Here is a 19,676-nt window from a genome sequence, read left to right as displayed (position 1 = left end):
TATTATTATACTAATAATATATTATTATTATATTATTAACTCATTATACTAATATTATCTACTAGCATATATTCTATATTTTTATATATTGTAAAATATATAGTATATGATAACATATAAGTTCTAACAACAAAATTCTATTGAAATTCATAAAAATGAAAACTAACAATCTTTGTGAATCCATGCACAACTGGTAATTGAGGGTAGTGGAGGGGACAGGAATGTGGCTCCCATATGTTCCAGATGATTTGTCTAGACAGTTAATTCCCTAGATCACTGATGAGAGTCTTTTGTCCAGCTCTTATTCCAAGGCCCTTTAAATTAGAATATATGGCTTTCAAACAGAACCACCTCTAACACAACAACCACAATGCTATAGAGGCTATAACTCCCAAGCAATTTCTCAAAGGTGTAGAGTTGTTTGAGAAGAAAAAAGACTATAATTTACTGGTAAAAAGAATTCTATTCAGAGCAGGCTACTCAAATCTTTGGTGCACTATGTGACTTAAACTAACAGATGAATTGTTCCTTGTACATTTCTTCATTTTCCTGTGCATAAATAGATTTTTGTCTTCTATCCCACTTTGCCTTCATTTCTACAGGTTGTTTCCACAACCAGTATTTATTATGGCTGAAGGAAAGAAAATTCTTAGCCTTCACTGAAGGCAGTTCATACACATATTGTCATAAGCAGAAGAGACTATAAGTAATAAATAATACTATAGTGGTGTTAGTAGTGCTGTCAGCAGAAATGGATAAAAAGAATTAGAAAGAGGAAGAGAAAGAAGCATTTCTAGCATTGGAATATTCTCTCCAAGGATTTTAGGGCAATTTTCAAACTTGCCATTAATATTATCAACCCCTAAAAGAGTCAAAATGAAAGATCTTCATTCAAATAGGAAACTGAAGAAGGACAAGGTTAAGAATCTCCCTGTGAGAATCAGCAACAGGACTGTACTTGTCCAGTACATTTTACTTCTCAGTCTTCCTGAGTCACAGGAGTAGGGAGTGGAAAGCAGTCATTGATACTTCAATATTCTCTTTAGCAAAATTTCTAGTTATGCTCAGGATAAACAAGTTACCACAAAATCTGTGAAGATATAAGAAATTTTGTAGGAAATCATATGTTGTCACTCCTTTTCTCAATAACTTACAATTGGCTATCAGTTTATGTCCAAAATCCCCTGCCTAGATTTCAATCTATCCCAACTGGATATTCAATTTGATACAACTTTACCTCTCATTGTTACTCTTTATAAATTCTGTTTTTTAAATTAGCTATATCTAACATTTATTTTAAAAAAATTGAGTTTCTACTTCGCTTCCTTGTTTCAGCCCCTCCCCTACCTATTGTGAAGGCAAGCAATAGATCAGTTATATATATATATATATATCTATATATATATGAAGTCATGCAAAACCTATTTCCATATTGGTCGTGTTAAAAAAAAAGTAAAAATAAAGTGAAAAAAATTATTCTTCAATCTACTCAGAGGTTTTTCAGTGCTATGTACATTCTATATTCCAAACAGGGCAAGCATTTCATTACCTACCACAAATGTAGTATTCACCAAACCTTTGTTATTGCTTTTATTTCCACAAGGAATGCCCTCTTCTCTCTGCTTATCTAAATCCTACTCTTTTAGGGGCTATATATAGCCATTATCCTAGAAAGTAACCACCTGGCAACTAATTAGTCCTTCTTGGTACTACAGGCATATCCATTGAACATTCAGAAAAAAGGTTCTTATTAAATCTTGCATTGTCAAATAGTTCAACATCAGAAATGGATATAACTTTATCAGTAGAAATGACATTAAAGGAAAAGCATAGTCAATCGGTTTTGTCACTATATCTTAAGGACTATGGGACTTTTCCAGATTAAACCATCTGTCTCCCCCATTAAGATATAAGCTTTTTTAAGGGCAGGAACTGTTTTATATTTCTAGTATTATCTCCAGTACTCAGTAAGGTGCTTTCCACATAGCAAGTAAGAGAAAATAATTGGGGAACAAGAAACTGATGAAGGGTGGGACTGATTAATAGCTGTAGAAAATCAAGGAAAGAAGATAAGTCAGGCTAGAATGATCACAGAAATAACATAGAAATAACATCAAATAACATGGAACTTCAGCTAGTTCTTAAAGGATAAGATTGATTAGATAGGTAGAAGAATAAAGAAGGCATTTCAAGTAGAAGAAATAGAATAAGGAAAAAAATATGTAGTTGGGAAATGAGTATGCAGTGAAGAAGGATCAGAGAGGAAATTAACTTGGCTAAGTTAGGGGTGGAGCTGTGCAACTAAGCTTGACCCTACAAAAGAGTTAAGAAAATAACCTTCCATTCCTTCATTGGAGGTAGGAAGCTTATGAATATGGAATGTGCAAGAGTTGTCAGATGCAGTAAATATGTTGGTAGGTTTTGCTGAACTGTGTTTTATTTTTTAATCTTTGTTAAAAGGGAAGACTTGGTGGGTTGGGAAGACAGAGGTAATACTGTTGGAAGTGAATGTAAAGTAAAATCAAAAGAGCATCAATTTTTAAAAATAAAACCTTTATGTTGGGGAGGGGAGAAGATAGTTCTATAAAGGACAATATTACAGAGTTTCAAATACCATGCAGAGAAATTTGGATTAGCTGTAGAGGGGAGTCACAGGAGAGATACAGATAGAGGACTTTTTTTAGGGTTTTTTTGCAAGGCAAATGGGATTAAGTGGCTTGCCCAAGGCCACACAGCTAGGTAATTATTAAGTGTTTGAGACCGGATTTGAACCCAGGTACTCCAGACTCCAAGGCCAGTGCTTTATCCACTATGCCATCTAGCCACCCCAAGATAGAGGATTTTTTAAGAGATTCTGGATCTGTACATTTGGTTAGTTTATAATCTCTGGTATTCAGGGCTAAGACAGAATATTGATGTTCATATGTGCATATTCTTATGCCCCCTTTCTTCTAAAATGCCCCCTTAAAAATGATGCTTGTAAATGGACAGTATCCACTTCTCAGGACCAGCAGTTTCAATGGTTGTTCTAGCATTCAGTTGAGATTCCTTAGACTCATAAGAAAGGAATGTAATTGAAACTTAGAGGTCAATCAACAACTTAATAAAAAAAATTACCCTAGTCTCAAGCATTTGTAAGGTATTTCCGGTGACCAGAATTCTTCACTGTCCTCTAAGTGACCTCCTTATGGAACAAACCACCTGAAAGTCCTCTGCCAGGAGCAGAAATAGCTCCAGCAATAAACTAAGGGTTTTTTTTGTACTATGGAATGATTCTCTTTACAGGTCATGATCTAGGCCTCTAGAGTTCTGTGTTCACACCAGACACCAATGATACCAAAGTCAGAATCCTTTGTGAAATCTTCCTCAAGTTCACAATAGGACTCAAATTGAAATCATACAATCTAGAAATAATAAAATGCCCCAAATGTTTTACATGCTTTGCACAACTACCAAAGACAATGTGAGCTCCCTGAGGGAAGGAGTCCTCTTTTTACTTCTTTCCTTCACAGGGATAGTAGGCACATAGTTCATGCTCAGCTGTCTTGAATAGAGGCCTCCAGACTTCCACTCAGCTTAATGCTTCTGACAATAGATTCCAAGTTAATACTACAAGTTAGCCTCAGTAAGAAGAATCCAGAAGATCCATGAAAAGTTTGATTTTTGTCTTACCACTGGACTTTGATGCCTCAGAGAGTGAGGTTGATCACTTCAATCCAATCACTTGCCAGTCAAGCTATCATTTTATGATGTCATTGGTCCTCTTCAAAAATGAAAGACAAATACACAATATATCCCAATATGTGACAGCAAAGATCCTGTTCATTTAATTTTGGAGTTGAGAATCAAGTCTCATTAGAAAAAAATCTAGAGCAGTAGTGCCAAATTCAAATAGCAATAAAGGCCACTAAATCTATATATACGGCTCCCTATAAAAAATTGCCTGTTGTCTTAGAAAACCATATAATAAAAGTATCTAAATTCTATTTTATATTTTTCATTTTGTTAATTATTTCCCAATTACAATTTAATCTGGTTCAGCTGTACTAGAGAGTGTTGCAAGGAGATATTTGACACTTCTGATTTAAGAGTATCTCAAAATGAAAGACATGGTTGTGACTATTTGTATTTATAACAAGCTTTGCCTTTGGGCTCAGGTTATTTAAAAATTGATCTACCTATTCTCTGTCTTGATTTCCTCATCTGTGAAAATGGAGGAGATACTAGCTGAATTTAGGGTGCAGAATTGAGATTAGAACCCTGTTACTACCAAGATTACTGTTCTTTCCATTACACCACAGGGTACCTAGAGAGAGAATTCTTCACTTGCTGGTGATAGTATTCCCAAAGAGAAAAGGGAGGAAACATATTGGTTGACTACTATAGTACAATGATGTTGAGATGACAGTAAATTATCAGATTTTCTATGCTGTAAAGCAAAGATTGCCAACACCTAGATTTTGCCCAGGTAACAGCAGCTCCTTATATACTTGGGAGAGAATTCCTGTTGCTCTCTTTTTATTTATGCTCTTTTTATGTTTATCACCAGTAGTGATACACTCTAATACAAGAGGGCAAGTATAAAATGGGAGCTCTTAGGGAAAATAGGGAAAATGCCTCCTTGGTGCCAATCTGGAACATCTATGAGCCTCTCTGAAAAGGAAACTGATGAAATACAGGCACAAACCTAGGATGAATGGGTTTGAAAGTACCGATCTGTTATTAATATTGAAAACATAGCCAGAATTTAAAAGCAGATGAGAAAACTGCTAGATTGTATCCAGAACGGAGGGTTTAAAAATAGGTAAGGGTGCAAGAGTAGGAGGGCTATTGATATAAAGTGCATGAAAATGAGGTAAGAAAAAGGGCAGTAGAAATCCAGTGAACACTTTTGTTTTGTGATTCAATCACTAAGGGAGGTCTTCTCCACTAAAGAAGGCGGGTGACATTTCAATGGAAAATGCCGAGACTTAACATTAAAAATGTGAGGAGTATCTCAGAGCCAAAGAGAGTTCAAGCGGCCCTCTGCTGGGTTTCCCTGGCTTCCTCAGGGAGACCAACAGGCTCCTGCCCTAACAGTAAGCCACAGAGGCAAAAGAAATCGTCTCAGCCTGCAGGCATGAGCCCCTTTGGAGATTTCAAAACAACCCAGCAGCTTAAAAATAACAACCAACTACATCAACTACCAGAATCATCAAAACACTGTCAAGTATCGATTTACTAACACTCCCATATAGTGCCTTATCCTGTTTTAATAAAGTTTCACACATTTTTTCCCTATTCTATCTTTAGCTTTAAAGACTGGCCTAGATATTATTATGGATTTGGGGGAAAATGGAAAAAAATACCTATCTCAGGGTTTCTTAAGCTGATTGGTGTCTGTGAACTTAAATAAAAATCTTTTTTAAAATAATTATTTTGGGAAAATTGGTTTCCCTTATAATCTTCCTTTCTAATCTTTATTTTATGCTTTTAAAGCCATTTAAAAGGGCCCATAAGCTTCACTAGACTACCAAAGGACTGTATGAAACCCCCAAAAAGGTTAAAAATGCCTGACCTTAAATCATCTATTCCAACTCCTTTACTAAATTAAAAAGACAAAAATGAGATGAAATAACTTGACTGAGGTCAAATGGCTACTTAGTGGCTTAAATAGACAATTCTCTTTTCATGAAATTTTGCTTTTTTCCATTTGACTTCTATTATGGTTACCTCCCTGGTTGACCATACCTTTTATCCCCAGTGGGAATGTTATGGTTTTAGAGATGGAGGGCCTGTGTTCCAGTCTCTCTCTGTTCCGTCCCTTACTCTTGCTGTGAAAGGGGGCATAAATCTTTTGAAGGTCTTTATTGTTTTCTCTGTAAAATGAGGGTGATCATGCTGATCTCTATGGTCTCTTCCTAATTTGAACCCTTTATTCTGGAGATGACCTTGCACTCCCTCCAGTAAATGCAATGTGAAATGAACTCTCCAAGGAAATAGTTGTGTTAAGCCAAGAGTCTTACCTTGTGCTCACTCTCACCCCCACCCTCTGAATTCCTACACTTTTCTGTAGACAGAGCCTGGGATTTCCCTGGAACTCAGAGAGTGAATTCAGGTCTCCCACATCTGGTTTGTCTCCTATCTCAAGGCACAAAGAGCCCTGGGCCCCCCAATGAAGAACCTAAAATCTTTAAGAGAGTTGATGCCCAGATCTGCTACTATGTGACCTGGGTTAGCTTAGCTGACCATAGTTTTTTTTGGTCTGTGTGGAAAGGTCAAGGATGCTCTATAAATTCTGAGAGACTGATATGAAAATAATTTATGATTGAAAATTATAAAAGACATTTTATGAATAAAGTTCAGATAGATGACATACTAGATAGGGTACTACTAGATTTGACCCAGGCTGAAATCCTACCTCAGACATGTCCTAGTGATTGACCCTGGACAAGTATCTTAGCCTCACTCTACCTCAGTTTCCCCCCTGCAAAATGAGGAAATTGATCCTCAGTGGCCTCTAAGAACCCCTCCTGCTCCACATTTATGATCCTATTTTTTTTTAAAAGTTTGTGTTGAGGGAGCAGGAGGGGTTCATTCATCCCATCTTCTCTGACATGGAGGAAGGGATGGAATTTTTTTGAAGAGCATAAAAACCTTATCAGTGTGAATTCTTATTTCTATTAACTTCTTATGTTGATAGGTGACTTTTAAAAGTATTTTATCATTCCAACTCTTCTCTGGAAAAGACCAAAGAGGGTAGGAAGAGGGCAGGAACAGTACTGTTTGGATATTTGATGTCTAAGGTCTGGGAAAGGGATTCGATTTGGTCAGTTGGCCCCAGAGGGCAGAACTAGGAGCACTAGATTAAGGCTGAAGAGAAGCTTCCCACTTCTCTTAATTAATAGCTGCTATTTAACAATATGCAACAACTCAGCCTCTCTGGGTCTCAGATTTTCTTATCAACAAAATAAAAATGGCAATGCCTATAATACCTATCTCCCAATATATTATGAGGATTTGGTGAGACTATGTCTGTAAAGCACTAGATAAATGTCTACAGTTGCTGGTATTGATCAGGAAAAGCTTCCTACCAAGGGGAGCTCTCCAGAAAGTAGAATAGTTTAGCAGATTTACATGTCAGTAAACTTGTAGAAGGGACAAGGATGACTAGATGTACATTTAGGATTCTGTAATCCTAATTACTATCTTAAGATTCTGTAGCCCTTGGGCAGCTAGGTAGCACAGTGGATAGATCACTGGCCCCAGAGACAGGAGGACCTGAGTTCAACTATAACATCAGATACTTAATAGTTATCTAGTTGGGCAAGTCACTTAATCCCATTGACTTGCAAAGCCTCCCCCCCCCAAAAAAAAAAGATTCTCTAGCATCTAGAGGCAGCTAGGAGTTAAGTTAGAGCAATAGTCCTAGAATCAGAAGACCTGAATTCAAATCTAGTCTCAGATACTAAGCTATGTGGTCTTGGACAAGTCACTTAATTTGTCTGCCTCAGCTTTCTCAACTATAAAATTCATTATTCAGATAATGAACAGCATCTACCTATCAGGGTTTTTGTAAGGATCAAATGAGATATGTGTAAAGCAATTAGCAAATAGTAGTCATTATATAAACAATTATTCCTTCCTTTTCCAGTAGTTGAAGATATTAAGGGACCGTATCTAAATGTCACAGAGTCTGTCACAGATTCAGAGAATAGCAGAACTGGAAAAGACCTTAGAATTCACCCTAGTGCAGTCTCTTCATTTTATAAGTGAGAAAACTGAGACCTGGGGAACATTAAACTATGGATTGTAAAGTATAGCAGCAAAAACACTGGTCATAGAATCAAAACTATCAGACTCAAGTTCAAGCTTGCCTCTGGGTACCTCCCTCAACATCTCTAAGACTGAGTTTCCTTTCTACCTAAATTATATCTGTGAAATAGAGACTTAGTTATGTTATACCACATCACAAGATTGCTGTAAAGAAAATAATTTGCAAGCTTTAAAGAAAATATAAATCTGAGCAATTTTTTATGATGATGATATGGTTTTCCCAAAGTTTGCACATCTACTTCGCATCTACTCCTACCCAGTGTTTTCTTAGTACAATAGGGCCTTATTCCCACTTGTTGATTGACTGATTGCAGAAAATTAAATATAAAGACACCAGAATAGCACTTAATTCTATGGGGGAAACTGACTATATAAAAAGCCACTATCAGGCTCATCTCCTTTAACAGCCTTCCACAAGATTTCTTCTTTACTTTAGCTTCCCAAGTATTCAGCAGTCCAAACAAGAAAGTCCTCCTCTATCGGCTATCTCCATTGTACTTGATTTATAACTGACCACTGGACCCAGATGGCTTCAGAGGGAAGCGAGGCTGGCGACTTTTCACAGATCCCAGCACTCAAATTCAATACATGTGCATGTCATGGCATTACATCCCTGATGTCATGGTCTTTTTTAGAAAAATGGAAAGACAAACATCAACATTATTACCAATCTGGAACAACACGGTTCTAATCTCCATTTCTAGTATATGTATAACAGAGTCGGGAGTTAAAATTTGGCATTTGGAAAGTGAATGTGAATGAAACTCAGACACTATGTCTGAGATCGTGTCTAAACCTAGAAAGCTGTCTGTTCTTAAGAGAGGTTAAAATGTCTCTCATCCTCAGGCATTAAGTAAGGATTATCCACCAACTGACCAGCTCCTCTCTATGACAGAGTGCAGCGTGGCATCTGTGCAAGCTGAGGGAATCCTTTGGGTGGCTGAGCTAGTATGTATGTATATTGGTACCCATACCAAGAGTTTGGAAAACCCATTCCTTTGCTAATTGGTTCAAAATCTAGGGATCCATTCAACCACACTCTCAATCTCTAACTCAGATAAAGGATGCATCTGACCAAATTTTAATCTTGCCTCAAAAACAGACCCATGCTTCCTTATCTTCCCAAATCCTTTCCCCAGCTCTCCCAACCTAATCTGGCCAAATGGCCACGAAGGGCAGTGGGATAAAGAGAAGGAAAGGAGAGTGAAAAGGAAAAGGGAGAAGGGGGAAGGGAAGGGAAGGGATATTCGGAAAATGAAAGAGGAAGGGAGTAAAGAAAGGAAAGGAGGGTTAGAAGTAGCGAGACAGGTAAAGGAATAAGGAAGACTGGAGAAGAGAAATGAAAAGAAGAAGGGAAGGAAGAAAGGATGGGAAAGCGGAGAAAAGGGAAGGGAAGAAGGTGGAAGCAGAGAGGGCAGGGAAGGGAGCGGGGCGCTCACCAGTGGCTGAGTGCAGACTCTCCAGGCTCCAGTACCGGGACAGGACTCCTCGCATCCCCCCGCCGCCCCCGCCCCGGCCGCCGCACACCACGCCGCTGCTGTCGGAATCGGAGCCCGGGGACAGCCCGGCGCTGCTGCCGCCGCTGCTGCTGCTGGTGCAGATCTCGCCGCTGGTCTGCCCGCTGGACTCGCTGGGGCACTGCTGGGTCCTCATGCAGGCGGGTCGGAGCTCGAGCCACAGGCTCTGCGGCGGCGGCGGGAGCGGGGTGGCGGGACAGGGGCCGGCGGACTGCGGAGCCCCTGCTGCTGCCGTCCCCGCTGCCGCTGCCGTCCCCGCCGCCGCCCGCCGCCGGCCGCGCGGTGCAGGCTGACATCATGGGGCTCCGCTAAGGAGGCTCCCCTGGCCGGGATCGGAGCGCCTGAGCCTCCTCGGCTGCGGCCGCGGCAGCAGCAGCCCGGAGCCGCGCAGGGGGCACGGAGGAGGATGGGGGGGAGCTCCCACCGGAGGGAACCGAGGCGCGTCTCAGGGCCGCATCCCCGCTCCAGCGTCCGGGCCGAGTGCCCAAACCCGGCGCGGGGGCACGGGGGGGAGGGGGAGGTCCTCCTTTGCTAGCTTCTCCAAAGGGCCAGGGTCGGGGAGACCTTCTCCCGGCGCTCTGGGAGGGGGCGGTCAGCAGCACGGACAGGCTCAGCCGCTTGGGTGCCCCCTTCTCCCGCCCCCTAAGCCTGGTTGCCTGCGAGGCAAGTGCAGAGCCACCCAGGCAGAAGAGCCGGGCTTGGAAGTGTCAGGGGGAGTGCTTCATTTCCATAGGGCATGGCGCTTGCAAAATAATATTAAGAACGGTATCGACAGCGGTGATGATGATGGCGTCGGCAAAATGCAGACAGACTGCCCTAAAGATCCCCCCACCCAAGTCTAACCTGTAACTGCCGAGCTGCGCACATCTCTGCCAGACGCCCGGAGGCCGGGGTCTCCGAGCTGCTGCCCTGACTCCAAGCCAGCAGACAGAGGTTCTCCTTCCTAGAAACTTCCAGAAGTCACTTAAAGAGAAAAGGGTTAAGCTGAGGTGGGCCAATGAGAGAGGGGGCTGCAGAAAGGGGTCTCGTTGCCAGTCCTGGCATGAACCCAATCTGAGCCTTGGAGCCAGACCTAACTCCCAGCCCTCCTGGGTCACTGCTGCCGGGGGCGGGGGGGGGCACCCCACGTCGGGGCTATTATTGCCACAAGTCGCAAACACTCAGGGATCTACTGCGGAAGAGAAAGAAAGCCTCTGCGCAGCAGTCAGACGTCTCAGTCCTGGAAGCAATGTCGCTGCGGTCCTACTCCAGGCTACAGCCGGCGCCCACGCCAGGCAGAGATTTAAAAGGCAAATCTGGCAACACTGACCCACTGGGTAGTGAGAGTTGCATCGTTCCGGACAGTCAGTCAAGCAAGCAACAATGTTCCCTTGAGGGAGCAACATTGGTGGAGCCCTAGATAAGACTTTGGGAGGAGGAGGGTGGGGGGAGTGAGAAATACAGATGCCTCCTCCCTCCCTAGAGAGGAAGGAAGGCCCCTCTCGGAGAGACGGAACACATAAACATACCAAATGACCAAAGAACATTCTTGGTACAACCCACTGACAAGCACTAAGGAACACAGTGAAGATAGAGAGTGCTACTAGGCAACTAGCAATTAGCAAACATAGCCCTGGCTTGTGGTTATTTATAATCCAGCTATTTTATGTCCCCAACTACAGTCGGAAGCTCCTTGAGGGTAGGGGTCAAGTCTGAGGCATCTTTGTTTCTGCACCACGCTCCAGGGCACTCTGACATTTGGGGAGAGAAGGGGGGGAGAGAGAGAGAGAGAGAGAGAGAGAGAGAGAGAGAGAGAGAGAGAGAGAGAGAGAGAGAGAGAATTATAAATATATATGTGTATATGATACTATTAAGAAAATTTAAAAAAGGAGGGAATAGAAGGAAGTGACCTGGATATTGTTAAAGACCATGTGAGATAATGGAAAACCTATCACTGGGCTGAAAGTCAGAAAACCATAGGGAGACAAGATGTTAGAACTGGGACAGACTCATAACATCGAGTAATTCCTTTTTTAAGAATAGGAAATAAGGAAATAAGAAAACTGAAGTCCAGAGAGATCAATTGACTTTCCTCTTAGTGACAAAAATCTAGTGGCAGAAACAAAAGTGGAACCTACATCTCCTTATTCCCAGTCTGCTGTTCTTTCCATTATGCCACACTATATCAGAGCCTTAGTTCTGCCATTAATGGAAAGCTATGTGTGTCAGACCAGTTTCTGTACTAAATTTAATTTTTTTTTTTGCAAGGCAATAGGGTTAAGTTGCTTGCCCAAGGCCACACAGCTAGGCAATTAAGTGTCTGAGGTCAAATTTGAACTCCGGTACTACTGACTCCAGGGCTGGTGCTCTATCCACTGCGCCACCTAGCTGCCCCTGTATTAAGTTTTTAAAAAGAAGCTAGTTTGCTGCTCCATTTCGTTTCCCTTTCTTGTCATACTTACAACTTACTCCAAGCCTTCTTTAAGCTCTTATTAAAGCATTGGAAATTGTGAAGGATGAAAGCAAACAAAAAGAGCCAAGTTAAGGACGGGATTCAAATTCTTCTATTTTCCAAACTATTTCCAAAATTCTCCCATGGCACTGTGTGCCAGTTCCACCTTAATGATGGTAACAGGTAACTAACCAGGTAAAAGTTAGCATTCATGTAGCAATTTAAGACCAACAAAACCATTTACATAAATAATCTGATTTGAGCCTTATAATACTGTAAGGTTCTCTGAGGATGTAGTATTTGCAGAATATTTCCCCATCTACAGAGAAATGATTTAGGGAGATTTAGCGATTAACATTATGTTCATACTGTTACTGATTGTTAAAGTAAAATTTGAATCCAATTCTTCCTAACACAGGTTCATCATCTGATCTAATACACCAAAGGTGTTAAGCTCATCATCAGTATTTGATTTTTGAGTGAGCCCTAACCAAGTTAAAATGTAGTTGAGAAATATTTAATAAAATAAATTGAAATACAATAAAACAAAGATAATGTTAATATGTGGTTTTCAAAGTCAATATATAACCACAGAAATCTGATGAAAGGTTTATTGGCTCAGTTTCTATTAAAATTTGACACCACTATGTTATAGCACACTGCTTCTAGAGAACCCTCACATCATTTGATATTTATTCCAATCAGTTAAAAATTTTGGTGACTGTCACAAAAACAAGTAGTATAAGTATAATATGAACATCTGAAAGAACTCCTGAAGCTCCCAGATAGACTTCTCCAATCTTAAAGCATAGATGGATTATTTAATTCAGATTTACTGTAAAGGGATGATTTGGGGAAGAGGGGAAGAAGCCAGGCTAAATTTGAGAATCCCAAATTGTGGAGTTTTTAATTAATTTTTCACTTTGAAGTATGCACAGCAACTGTGATTAACTCTTTATTGAATAGTTCTAAGAATCACTCATACTAGACCTGATCTAATAAACAGAATACTTATGGATAATTAGTACATTATCTACAAGCTGATAATGCTTAAGCGCTGAAAATAACTTATACTAAATAACTTGAATATCCCTTGATGATGACCACCATTATTCACTTCATCTTATAGTGCAAAGGAAAACTAGCCCAGCTCTGTTTAAATTATTTATAGTTTTCAAATTAAAGGGGTTAAATAAATTATACATATATACCTCTATTTAGTCGGACCTAGATTTCATTGGTATGGAATGTAGAAACCCAATGTAGAAACTCCCTCAACCAATTCAGGTGAGAAGTTCTTCAGGAACTGGGATTGATCACTTAGATGTGGTCACATAGTTAGATTTGTCAGTCTTAATAATGTCAAGTCCACTATTTGTGCTGCCTCTTAACCAATATACTTTCCTCTCATCTTCTAGGAGAAGTTAGACACATTGAGTCTCAACAACTAACCTTCCCAAATAAATATAGACATATTTATGAATAACTATGTATGCAATTAATACCTCCAATTTCCACAACTTCTTTCTACCCAAGAGATATCTGTGACTGAATGTTAATGGACTCTGAACAGTTATGTCCTGCTTTCAGTAAGAACAAGACAAAATGGAATGAATTTAAACTCTAGCTGCAAGGATTTAGATTAGATCCTAGAAAGATCTTCCTTGCCTGTAAGGGCAAGTAGAAATTCTGATGTGATGTAAGGAAGATTGTGAAGTTACCACCTTGGAAATTTTGAGCAATAAATAGGGTAGACAATTCCTTGTTTGGAATGATTTGGGTTTAGACCTGGAGAAGGATGACCCAGATAAAACTGAAAATTCCCTTCAGGCAGAAAAATCAAATCCTAATGTAGCTGAGTCCTGCCTCCGCAGTTCCTGGTTCATCATTTTTCTGTAGTTTATAACTCCACCCAGGTCAACTGACCAGTTATAAGGAGGTTACATACAAGACTATTTGGAGAATGTCTAATATCTGAACACACCTTCCCAATACTAGTACAGATAGAAACCAGGCAGGGTCATCCCTGAAGATTAGAGAGGTTCTTAGGAAAGCAGAAGAATCATTTTAAACTCCTATAGAACTCAAGAGTATGAACCAGTCTTGTCCTGGATCATAAATTATCTTATACTGATACCTGTTTTCATGGATGCTAGTTTTGTCTCCTCACCTGAACCCTAAGCTTTCCAAAAACATAGGCATCCTTATCCTGCTTGAGCTCTCTGTAGCCATTGACACTTTTACTCACCCTCTTCCTCTTGGTATTCTCTTCTTTCTAGGTTTTCATGATACTGTTCTGTCCTGCTGTGCCTTTGTGGATCTTCATTCAAGTCCTGTCTACTAACTATGTCCCTAAGAATTTAAGATGAACCAAATTTCACCCGCTGATCTCATCAGCTCCCATGGATTTAATTGTCATCTCTATGTTAATGTTTCCAACAATCTATTTAAGGATTCCAGATATAAGAATCAGTCCTTTCCCACCCCACCCCCCAAGTTCCTCTGACACATTCAGGTGGTTTAAAAGAAAAGAAAAAAAAAGCAAAGGAATTATTATTTTATCCCTTTCTTAGGCTGGCCTAAACCTCAGGATACATTAATTAAGGGAGAGTAGCTTAATTGGGAACTCAGCAGGCTTGCCCCACCTTACCTTTTCCCATCTGCTCTGTTCTCTAGCTCTACCCTTCACCCTATTTGTAAACACACAGAAATGCTACTCTCACAGCTATTACTAGCATTTTCTGTTTAGTTCTGTCATCCTAGTCTATTTCCATATTCTCACCTTTATGACCTCCTCCCATCAAAATTGATTCCTCAGGTTTCTTAATAACCTTATCTACATGAATGTATTCAATTACCATTTATTTAAACTGTATATTTCTTATATGTTCAGTTCTTTTGCATGTTGTCTTCCCAAAAGAATGTGAGTCCTTGGAAAAAGAAATTGTCTTTCTGCCTTTTTTGGCATGCTAAGTGCTTAACATAGTGTCTAGTATATAATAAGCACTTAATAAATGCTTGTGGATTGAGTAATGAAAGCTAAAAATCCTGACTCCTTTCTAACAGTCTGGCCTCTTTTAGCAATTTGTCTTAATTCAAAGGAAGAATTCTAACAATGTAATTTCTGGCACTTTGAAGAATCTTTAGGGAAATCCTACACACGTGTGTGTGTGTATATGGGAGACAGAGGGAGAGAGGGAAACAGACAGAGAGAGACAGAGACAGAGATACTGAGACACACACACACACAGAGAGAGAGAGAGAGAGAGAGAGAGAGAGAGAGAGAGAGAGAGAGAGAGAGAGAGACAAAGAAACAGAGAGACAGAGATTTATTAAGCACCTACTGAGCTGAGCACTGTTCAGGCTCTATGCTTACAAATAGAAAGAATGAGAATATTAATGTTCCAAAAGTTTCATAGTCAAGGGAAGATAAGAAGTAGATATATAAGGAGAAAGAGAATAAATATAAAGGGAATATAAATTAATATAAAGAAGTTAAATAGTAGGCAATTAAGGAGGGAGGGTATTAGTTTAGAGGAACTGAAAGTTTCCTGTAACAGGTAGTGCTTGAAAAGAAGAGGATTTATGGGTCAGAGGAAGGAGTGGTACAGTTCAGACGTGGGGAACAATTTAGGAGAAAGGAGATGGAGGGCTATGTGTGAGAGGAACAGAAGGCTGACCAGTTTGGTTGGATCACAGAGTCAGAAGGGGGAGCAATATCCAGGAAGGTTGGAAAGATGTTAGGCCAGAATGTGAAAGACTTTAAAACTAAACGGAGGAGCCTATATTTGTTCCTAGCAGCAATAGGGTACCATTGAATTTAACTGAATAGGGGAGTGGGAATTGTAATTAAGAAAAGTGACTCTGGCAGCTGAAGCAGTGAATAGAAAGGACTGGAATGATGAGGAAACTGAAGATACAAGGACTATAAGCAAGAAGTGATGAAGACCTGAACTAATGTGGTAGACCCATTAACCAAAGAAGAAATCAGACACAAGAATGTTGCAGAGGATGAAGATTTGTTGTGGGCCCCAATTGTCTAAGAAGGATGAGAAAGAAGAGGAATGAATGATTATATAGAAAGAAATATTGGAAGTTTGGTGGAACCTTTAATAGAAATAGGGAAGTTTGGAAAAGGGAATGTTTTGGGGAGAAAGTTAATGAGTTCAGTTTTGAACACATTCAGTGTAAGATCTCTTTAGGGCATCCAGCCAACAATTACTGATGAAGGATGAAGAGAAAGGGGGATGAGTTCACAGATCTGTGGATCATTAGCACAGAAATGACAATCAAAGAAAGTTATGGGAGCTGATGAGGTCACCAAGAGAGACACATGTCTAGAGAGAGGGGAAGAGGACCCAGGACAAATCTTTGGGGACCCAGAGTAGGTGACATAACATATATGATCACCAAGCAAAAGAAATGTAGGAATGCTCAAACAAGAGGAGAACCAGGGGACAGTTATATCATGAAAACACAGAGAGGAAAAAGTATCCAAGAAGAGAGGGTAATACCAGTGTCATAAGCACGGAGAAAAGATTGAAAAGGCGCTAATACTTGTTTTTAAATATTTTTTAGAAGTGACCTACAAAAAGATGGCAAGTTTATTTTATGTTGCTTTACTTTATGTGATTTCCAAATAGTTGCATGTAAAAAATTCCTATAAACTGAATCTTATTAGAATGGGCTATGAAACAGCTTTCTGCTTAAAGAAATATTATGATTTTTTGGTAAAGCAAATAGGTTACCATTAATTACTTGGTCATAGAAATCTAGAGAATCAGGACCTGAACTCTCTCAAAGCTGCTTTCAATGAGTGAAGCCTGAATGCCATATTTCCACACTAAACTAAAATTAGGAATTTCCAGCCACTTCTGGTTCTGAGATATTATTTTCAACTGTAATATGGCAGCACAACTTGGGACTTCACAGCTACCCCAACAAATATTTTTCTTATACCAGAACTGAAATCAGAAGTTGATGGCATAAAGTCCCCAAATCTTTTCCTTCATTCTCTCCAGGGGAAAGGATAACATTTTCTCAATAAGTGATCAGCAACCACTTCATACTTCTTAAATATATAATTATGAGTTATGCTTATGTGACTTTAGTTGAGTTTTCTACTTGAACAACTCTGGGCCTCAATTTCTCACCTATAAAATGTGAGAGGATTAGATGAAATCTCCAAGGCTATATTCAGCTTTAATATTCTTGTCTCCTCTTTTCCTTCCTTCCTTCCTTCCTTCCTTCCTTCCTTCCTTCCTTCCTTCCTTCCTTCCTTCCTTTGTTTCTTCTTTCTTTCCTTCTCTTTTCCTTTCACCCTTCCTTCTTTCCTTTATTTCTTCCTTCTTTCCTTCCTTCTTTTCTCTCTCCTTTCCTCCTTTTCTTTCTTCTTTCTTTTATCCTTCTCTTCCTTCTTCCTTTTTTTCTTCCTCTAAGGAAACTCCTTCCAAAAATAAAGATTTGCAACATGACTTGCATCTTGTAGTCTGAGACTTAGGACCCTGAGAAGGTAAGTGACTTGCCTACAATCACATAACTAGTATGTGTCAGAGACAAGATTTGACTTTAAGGTCAAACCTCTGTCTACTACCTGATATTGCAGGTGAATATCATCTTGAGAAATATATTTTGCTATCTATATTTATTTTAGAAACATGTTAAATGTAGCTTATGTCAATATCTACTGTATCCAGCATTACTGGGGAAGGAATTCATATGAATGTGAAATTTCTAGAGAAATTTCATACTATTTCATGCACTAAAACATTTATTTTTATTATTTTGAATGGAAATCTTTCCAAAATATACTTTGTTTTTCTTCTTTAACAGAATAGATTGGCCATCATTTTCTATATGATATAGTTGTATAGCTCTACATCTTTCCTAATCTCTGTAACTACTAATGCCCTCCTCTCAACTACCCTGTATTTAATACCTTCTAATTATTTTCATTTTATTCCTTACCAACATAAGGCATAAACAAATAATGCAAAATTATATATATAACACATGTAAATAATATATAAATACAATATACTGATAAATAACATGCTCCATATATGTATATCATATGTATACATATGTGTATGGATATAGCTGTAACTACAGATGGGTGGTACAACAGAAAATAATAGAGTTGGAGATAGAGAGACCAGAATTCAAATCTAGCCTCATACACTAGTTGAGTTACTCTGGAAAAATAACAACCTCAGTGTGCCTCAGTTCCTTCATCTATAAAAGGGGATAACAATAGAACCTACCTCCCAGAATTGTTGTGAGGATCAAATGAGATAAAAACTATAAAGTGCTTTGTAAACCTATATATTAATTATTAAAGAATATGTGTGTATATATTTTTCATAAAGTATATATATATGCATATATATATACATAGATAGATAGATAGATAAGGATAGATTGCCAGATAGATAGATATATAGATTAGATAGATATAGATTCAGACAGACATATAGATTGTCTCATTAGAATGTAGGGTCCTTGAAAGTAGAAATTGTTTCATTCTTCTATGGATATTCCCAGTGCTTGACATACTGCTTGGTACATAGTTGGTGCTTGATATGTTTTTATTGATTGATAGTTGACTGATGATATAACTTCTGCTGATGACTCAGAAGTAAATACTTATTGTACTGTATTGTCATAGAGTGGTACCCTAAAGTGGGTATTGAAATGTGAAGGAGCTATTTGTTCTGGGATTAAAAGACTCCAAGCTTCTGTGTTTTTGTTTACTTTTTTATATATTTTTTTGCTCCTCCTTCCTTTTCAGCTACTATGGCTCCCTTTCTCATCCTCCAAAAGCCCCCCACCCAGTATCTGTCACTCCTCTAGTTTGCTGCTTCTCATATCAAGAATCAAAAATTTAAACCTGTTAGATGACAGTTAATTGGTATAATAGTTAGTGCATTGGACCTGGAATCAGGAAGATCTGAGTCCAAAATCAGCCTCAACTACATAATACCTGAATAATTCTGGGCAAGTCACTTCTATCTGCCTCATTTTCTTCATATAAAATGGAGATATCATCTCTCTCCTGGGATTGTTGAGAATACCAAATTAGATGTTTTTAAAGTGTGAAAGCCCTATATAAGTGCCAGATATGTTATTAATTGTATGTGTAGTGAAAGTAGGTAGTTCTGAGTGAGGGTACATACAACTTAGAGCATCAGCTTTGGACATTTATTTTAAATTACCCCTTTTTCTTCTTCATTGGTGTTCCAGTTTTTGAAGCTAACAGATACATGATCTATATGAAAATTCTGTGTTTCTGTGATTAATAAATCTTCTAAAACTAAAGGTAAGAAGGGCAAAGAAGATGGAAAGAAGAGTTAAAGTGAAAAAGCTACAGATGGAAGAGAGAAAAGGAAAGCTATATTTTCTTCCTAATTTGCCAAAGAATACCAATGAACCATTAAGATTTTCTCCTTCTGTTGCTTAAACAGGTAACCCCCCCATCTGTATTATAAATTTGAAATAACAAGTCTATCCGAGTATTAAACTTTTAATGAGGTGAGCAAGGAGGGCAAATTAGTAAAATATTCCAAATTCTTACCCATTCTAAACCTTATTTTGAATGATCTCCTCTCCTATTCCTTGATATTTGATTACTCTTCTATATATTTATTTGAGCTAATAAAGCACTCCTATTAGCAAATATTCATCTGTCTTAAGTACTTCTAAAAGTGTCAAAAATCCTTCATTGACTATTGCCATATATTCTTTTAAGAGATCAGCTATATCTGAGAAAACAGAATAAAACCAACTGGACAATACAGCATGAACATATGGCTCCTTTACTGTCAGAGAAAACTGTTGACAGTTTCCAAATTTGAGTTAAGACTGCAAACCTGTAAGAACAGACAAATATATTTGTGTGAGAGTACCACATGTTC

The 19,676-nt window shown here is 38.9% G+C and overlaps 1 protein-coding gene across 4 annotated transcripts in view; it reads right to left on the bottom strand.

The window, feature by feature from the left end:
- The window catches only part of ARHGEF4 (Rho guanine nucleotide exchange factor 4), a 524,411-nt gene that overhangs the window by 210,873 nt on the left and 293,862 nt on the right, over positions 1 to 19,676 (bottom strand). Inside the window, exon 1 of one of the 4 annotated variants that reach the window (XM_074214907.1) lies at positions 9,255 to 9,335. The exons of the other annotated variants lie outside the window; for them this stretch is intronic. Within the exon in view, the coding sequence (XP_074071008.1) occupies positions 9,255 to 9,309 (55 nt within the window). The 5' untranslated portion in view covers positions 9,310 to 9,335. Of the gene's footprint in view, positions 1 to 9,254; positions 9,336 to 19,676 lie in introns of those variants that run through there. 4 annotated transcript variants of the gene reach the window in all.

Source organism: Macrotis lagotis, chromosome 1, assembly GCF_037893015.1.
Source record: "Macrotis lagotis isolate mMagLag1 chromosome 1, bilby.v1.9.chrom.fasta, whole genome shotgun sequence".
In the NCBI taxonomy this organism is placed as follows: domain Eukaryota; kingdom Metazoa; phylum Chordata; class Mammalia; order Peramelemorphia; family Peramelidae; genus Macrotis; species Macrotis lagotis.
Note: the sequence above shows the minus strand (reverse complement) of the source record. Positions and strands in the feature narration are given on the sequence as shown.